Source organism: Oncorhynchus mykiss, chromosome 10 (genome assembly GCF_013265735.2).
Source record: "Oncorhynchus mykiss isolate Arlee chromosome 10, USDA_OmykA_1.1, whole genome shotgun sequence".
Taxonomy (NCBI): Eukaryota; Metazoa; Chordata; class Actinopteri; order Salmoniformes; family Salmonidae; genus Oncorhynchus; species Oncorhynchus mykiss.
Window position 1 is genome coordinate 57,889,315 of NC_048574.1, and position 6,828 is coordinate 57,896,142.

General features: G+C 44.3%; 1 protein-coding gene across 1 annotated transcript; it reads right to left on the reverse strand.

Annotated features, from left to right (window-relative positions):
- Positions 1-2,513: 2,513 nt before the first annotated feature.
- Positions 2,514-5,379, reverse strand: LOC118936712 (NLR family CARD domain-containing protein 3-like). Its single transcript, XM_036933428.1, has 2 exons — positions 4,812-5,379; positions 2,514-4,591 (listed from the first exon to the last, which is right to left on the reverse strand). The coding sequence occupies exon 2, from the start codon at positions 4,380-4,382 to the stop codon at positions 3,138-3,140; it is 1,245 nt and encodes a 414-aa protein (XP_036789323.1). The 5' UTR covers positions 4,383-4,591; positions 4,812-5,379; the 3' UTR covers positions 2,514-3,137.
- Between the last annotated feature and the right edge of the window lie 1,449 nt (positions 5,380-6,828).

Sequence of the window (6,828 nt, forward strand, 5' to 3'; positions counted from 1 at the left end):
TTTATCAATGTTTTTAAAAATGAATTTGAAAGTGAATTGAATTATGTACACATTCGTTTGTGTTTCAACTCCACATTAGATGAAAAACTTCAGGTTCTAGCAGTTATGACTGACTGACCAAGAATCATCAGTCATGTTGCTTAATTGTAAAAATACCAGTATTAGGACATTTGTGATTATTTTTCAACATTCTATCAACAGGTTGTTTTGCTGTCAACCTGCATTATTATGAAATACTTGGCAGGAGTCCTGTTGCTCTTGGCAACAATGTTCACTACAGTCAACAGTGCAGAGGTGGGTGACCCCAGTTGTACATAATATTTTAAGATATTTGTGACACAATTTACAGGAAGCCAGAGCTTTATGTAGGTAGCCACATACGGTATATATGCTAACACTGAATCGCTGTCCTCAGCAGTGGCAGAATGATTCTAACATTTTATAGCTGTCCTCGGCAGTGGCAGAAGAATTCTAACATTGTATAGCTGTCCTCAGCAGTGCCAGATTACTTCTAACACTGTATAGCTGTCCTCAGTAGTGCCAGTGCCGCTGTGACGCGGAGCAGTTGAACGTAGAACCGAGCTCGGTGGACGACAGCTAACCAGCGTGCAGGGAGGAGATGAGGGGGAACATCACCACAGGCAACCTGCTGACAAGAGAACACCAGGCCAGCCCCTCTTTCTCCACCAACTGGTCACAAGCTGAACACTGCAAGATGACTGTGGCGAACCTCACTGACCTCCATGTCACAGCGCTGACCCTCTACACAAACAATCACACCTTCCCTTTGATCTTTGACGTGGAAGCCAGATCTCTGGGCCCTGATGCAAATGTTTACCGCTGGTGCTTCCTGTTCAAGTCCCTCCCTCCACTTCCTGCTGACCGGCTCCTGATTGGTCGGGAGGAGGCGGAGGCAGAGTTGGAGCACAATGGGAAAGGCTGCCTGCTGGTGTATGCTGACAGTGGGCGCAGGGACAACTTACGAGGGGAGGTGGGGCATCAGGTGCGCACGGGGCACTTTGTCCTGTCGTCCACGCGGCGGTACACTCCAGCTTTGATCTGACCATCCGGATGTGCCACAGCCACCTGCTGCCCCGCTCAGACTCACGTCACTGCTGCTCCTCTTCAGGCCTCAATGTGCTGGTGCCATCCTACGAGCTGTTCAGGGTGGTGGCAGTAAAGAAGGTACCTAACAAATGGAGAGGGGCTCTGAAATGGCACTTCTACCTGGAGTCTATTGGCACTATGACCAATCTCAACTGCGCTATGACTTCTGCCATGTGAACGGCAAGTCAGTTTGTACAAAGGTCTAAGCCAGGGCTGTCCTACCCTGTTCCTACAGAGCTACCCTCCTGTAGGTTTTCACTCCAACCCCATATGTAACCAACCCGATTCAGCTTTTCAAGCAGCTAATTATTAGAATCAGGTGCGCTAGATGAGGGTTGGAGTGAGAACCTACAGGACGGTAGCACTCTAGGAACAGGGTTGGACAGCCCTGCTCTAAGCAAATAACGTTTGTTTGTTTGAAGAATTGATTAATTGATTGATTTTAAGATTTTTCAGTAGACACTACTACCCACTACTCAGGCATAAACATGGATTGCAATCATCACTTTTTCTCTCTCTACATATAAAACACTCAAACCTACCCTCCTAATGTACCTATACATCTCTCTTTGGGATAGGGGGCAGCATTTCCACTTTTGGATAAATAGCGTGCCCAATTTCAACTTCCTGCTACTCATGCCAAGAACATAAGATATGCATATTATTAGTAGATTTGGATAGAAAACACTCTGAAGTTTCTAAAACTGTTTGAATCATGTCTGTGAGTATAACAGAACTTATGTAGCAGGCAAAACCCCGAGGACTAACCATTCAGAATTATTTATTTTTGAGGTCGCTGTCTGTTCAACGATTTCTCATGGGGAAGCGATATTTCTTAGGCACTTGTTTGCAGCTCCTACCGCTTCCACCGGATGTCACCAGTCTTTGGAATTTGGTTGAGGTTATTCCTTTGTGCAATGAAGAAGTACGGCCATCCTGGAAAAGGGTAACGCTGTTGAGAGTTGGCCAAGACTTGAAAAGTAGCATTTAGTTTCCTCTCGTCCTCTATTGAAAACAGATAGACCAGTCTTCAATTTGATCGATTATTAACGTTTAAAAATACCTAAAGTTGTATTCCAAAAGTATTTCGAAATGTTTTGGCAAAGTTTACAGGTAACTTTTGAGATATTTTGTAGTGACTTTTCGCAAATTGGAAGCTGTTTTTCTCTGGATGAAACGCGCCAAATAAATTGACATTTTGGATATATATGGACGGAATTAATCAAACAAAAGGACTATTTGTGATGTTTATGGGACATATTGGAGTGCCAACAAAAGAAGCTTGTCAAAGGTAAGGCATGTTTTATATTTTATTTCTGTGCTTTGTGTAGCGCCTGCAGGGTTGAAATATGCTACCTTCTTTGTTTACTGCTGTGCTATCATCAGATAATAGAATGTTATTCAGAATGAGTGTAGCTTTAATTTGCTATCTTGCATGTGTAATTTAATGAAAGTTTGAATTTTATAGTATTTTATTTGAATCTGGCGCTCTGCATTTTCCCTGGCAATTGGCCGAGTGGGACATTTGCGTCCCCCTATCCCAGTTAAACTCGAAATCCCTCAACAGTCTCTGCACTGGCATTTTGGTAGATGTGGCAGTACAATCTGTGGTGATGTCTCCCTAATAGACCATTCATACAGCAATGATGTCTTTCTAGTAGACCTGCCAGTGTTTGTCCCCCAGTACAGTCTGCATCCTCCACATGCTCATTTGGCGCATCCAACTCAAACGTTCCATCTCCATAAACACTTCCCTCTCCATCTCCCTGCCTGCCCAAAGCATGTCCGCCAGCTCCCAGCATTGGTCGGGCTCCAGCAGGAACCCCCACTGGGGACTCGGAGGTCAGGTAGCGTCGGACCTCCCTGCCCAGCGAGGCGTCCCCTAGCTCCGGCAGACATCGGAAAAGTGCCACGGTGGTCTGAAGGTAAGGCTCAGACTTGATCGCCTGCTTAATTAATGTATTCCGCCGTGATCTCTGTGATCACCTTGGAGCCTGTGACCTTTAAACCTTTCCCTAGACATGCTAGATCTAAGAGAGTCTGGTTGGGTGTTGTTGAGAGGCCAAGGAGGAAGCAGAGGAAGATCTCATAATTCCGTGCATGTTCCGTAAAACCCAGTCCACGGAGCATCTGTGGAGGTCTAAAAGGGTTGCTCTCCTGAACGTCCCTTTCAATTGATCAAAGAGTGTAGTAGGTTGGAGTAGTAGATTTCTCCTTTTATTTGTGTAGGTGAGAAACACGTGCAGGGCAGCTAGGTAGTCTTGAATGCCTGTGTACGCAAAGCGGTACATTTCCTCCAGGTACATCTCACACCCTGCGATGAGCGGCCTACACAACCTCTGGAATATGGAACTTTTGGAGACGTCGATTCCATGTTCCATCACATCACTCTCGCTGAATATGATGCTTCCTCTTTCCAGTTGTAGAAAAGCCAGCATCCCAAGCTTACGAACAACCTCTCTGATTGATTCTGAGTGTTCACCATTTCGATCGTTCTTCAAACCGATATGAACAAGCAAAAAGTGAGTGTACAGTTGCGTCAGAGTGTCTAGCTCGACACACACTCCCGCCTCAGTGTTTTCTAAAATGGCCGCCAACATCTCACAGCACAACAGTGTTTGATACAGGACGCAGAGGTTCCGTGATGACTCTAGGGCAATAGCTTTCATGACTAGGGAGATAGCTTTGTGCACAAGGCTCTGATCGCCAAACCTCTTTCTAAAGAACTCCCTCTTCTGGGTTTCGTCAAAGCCCCTCATCTCGGTCAAGCACTGTTGTTGGGGGAGTACGTCGATGGGGATGAAACTGGCGGACGCAGGCCTGGTGATCACCCAGACGTAGGCGGAGGGAAGAAGCAGCTGACACCAGATGAGGTTCGCTAGGAGGATGGGCAAAGGCATCTCCTTATTGATGTCAGACTCCACTGATATGCTTTCAAAGTCCAGGGGAAGGTTGAATTGGTCCAAACCGTCCAAGATGAAGTCCACTTTAGACCGACTCAGATCCAGACCAGGGATCTCGTTCTCCGACGTCATGGACGAGTGAAAGTGGCTGATGTGGCTGATGAGGCCACACAGACTGAAGCTCCGGTCCATTAGCCAATTGAGTTCACTGAAGGGAAAGACAAACAAGGAGTCAACTTCCTGATTGGCTCTGTCCTCGGCCCAGTTAAAGACAAACTTCTGGACAATTGCCATCTTCCGTGAGCCTGCGGGTCCCTTCATCAGGACGTTTTTTACTTGAGGCCAATCCAGAGATATCGGATGCTTCCTCATTAGCAGTGGGCATATCTGATGGTGACCTTACGGTTCGCGTGGCAGCATACCTATCGTTGTGCCATTGGATGTTGCCGTCGTGATGAGGAGTTCCACATAGGAGTGTGTGAAGCACTGGCTCCGCACCTCTTGTCCTGCTGGGGTTCCATCACACAATGACGCGCACTTCCCTCTCAGCTCTGATTGGAGTTTCTCCCTGACTCCTACTGCTGAGAGAGAGAGAGAGAGAGAGAGTGTTTAGGAATGTATGTATGCATGCCTACAAGAGAGAAACATTCTGACTGAAACTAAATCTATAATTGTATCTAGTGAATTTAGCTCTAAATGTTGTGTGCACAGTGAGATGACCTACAGAATGATTGTCAATAGGAAGTAGATTCAGTATATAATTCCAGGCATATGAAAATCATGAAGAGATATAGTACTTACACTTGCTCCTCTGAGTAACGGCTGTATGTTCTCCCTCGGTGGCAAGGTCACCCCCTGTTGGGCAGAATTCTCCATCGCAGTCTGATGTCACAATCTGTGGGGTTGGTCTGGGGTACACTTGTGATTTCCTCCCGGAAGAGATACACAGCAGGGTTGGGCTCAATTCAGCATGCTCTTGAATACAGGGTGGGAGTCATGTTGTCTGTTAAATGTACTAAAATGACAACACAATAGAAATGCGAACTTTCAAATGGTACCTCAAAGATGTTTGGAGGGTCACATCAGAGAATGCTGACCCTAATGGGAATTTCAGTTGTTTTAAATTATACTGTCAATCTTCCATAGGAAACAGGGTTGGGCTCAATTCAGAATTTTTGAATTGAATTCCAATTGAAGTAGTAAACAGGATATGGAATTGAATTTAAGGAAATAGAATTGAATTCAGTGAAATGAAAATGTCTCTTCTATTCTATATTAGCTGTGTACTTGTTCACAAAACATCAAACGTGTTGTTATATACATGCACATAAAATATTGTTGAAACAATAAAATTAATGATCAAGGTTAACAAAACCTGCATGTGAATATTCCAATAATTTAACTAATCACTTACATTTCGTTCAATATGGGGAAAATATTACATTTCCCAGAATACATTAGTTTATATACAGTGCCTTGCGAAAATATTCGGCCCCCTTGAACTTTGCGACCTTTTGCCACATTTCAGGCTTCAAACATAAATATATAAAACTGTATTTTTTTGTGAAGAATCAACAACAAGTGGGACACAATCATGAAGTGGAACGACATTTATTGGAAATTTCAAACTTTTTTAACAAATCAAAAACTGAAAAATTGGGCGTGCAAAATTATTCAGCCCCTTTACTTTCAGTGCAGCAAACTCTCTCCAGAAGTTCAGTGAGGATCTCTGAATGATCCAATGTTGACCTAAATGACTAATGATGATAAATACAATCCACCTGTGTGTAATCAAGTCTCCATATAAATGCACCTGCACTGTGATAGTCTCAGAGGTCCGTTAAAAGCGCGGAGAGCATCATGAAGAACAAGGAACACACCAGGCAGGTCCGAGATACTGTTGTGAAGAAGTTTAAAGCCGGATTTGGATACAAAAATATTTCCCAAGCTTTAAACATCCCAAGGAGCAAGCGATAATATTGAAATTAAAGGAGTATCAGACCACTGCAAATCTACCAAGACCTGGCCGTCCCTCTAAACTTTCAGCTCATACAAGGAGAAGACTGATCAGAGATGCAGCCAAGAGGCCCATGATCACTCTGGATGAACTGCAGAGATCTACAGCTGAGGTGGGAGACTCTGTCCATAGGACAACAATCAGTCGTATATTGCACAAATCTGGCCTTTATGGAAGAGTGGCAAGAAGAAAGCCATTTCTTAAAGATATCCATAAAAAGTGTTGTTTAAAGTTTGCCACAAGCCACCTGGGAGACACACCAAACATGTGGAAGAAGGTGCTCTGGTCAGATGAAACCAAAATTGAACTTTTTGGCAACAATGCAAAATGTTATGTTTGGCGTAAAAGCAACACAGATGAACACACCATCCCCACTGTCAAACATGGTGGTGGCAGCATCATGGTTTGGGCCTGCTTTTCTTCAGCAGGGACAGGGAAGATGGTTAAAATTGATGGGAAGATGGATGGAGCCAAATACAGGACCATTCTGGAAGAGTCTGCAAAAGACCTGAGACTGGGACGGAGATTTGTCTTCCAACAAGACAATGATCCAAAACATAAAGCAAAATCTACAATGGAATGGTTCAAAAATAAACATATCCAGGTGTTAGAATGGCCAAGTCAAAGTCCAGACCTGAATCCAATCGAGAATCTGTGGAAAGAACTGAAAACTGCTGTTCACAAATGCTCTCCATCCAACCTCACTGAGCTCGAGCTGTTTTGCAAGGAGGAATGGGAAAAATGTTCAGTCTCTCGATGTGCAAAACTGATAGAGACATACCCCAAGCGACTTACAGCTGT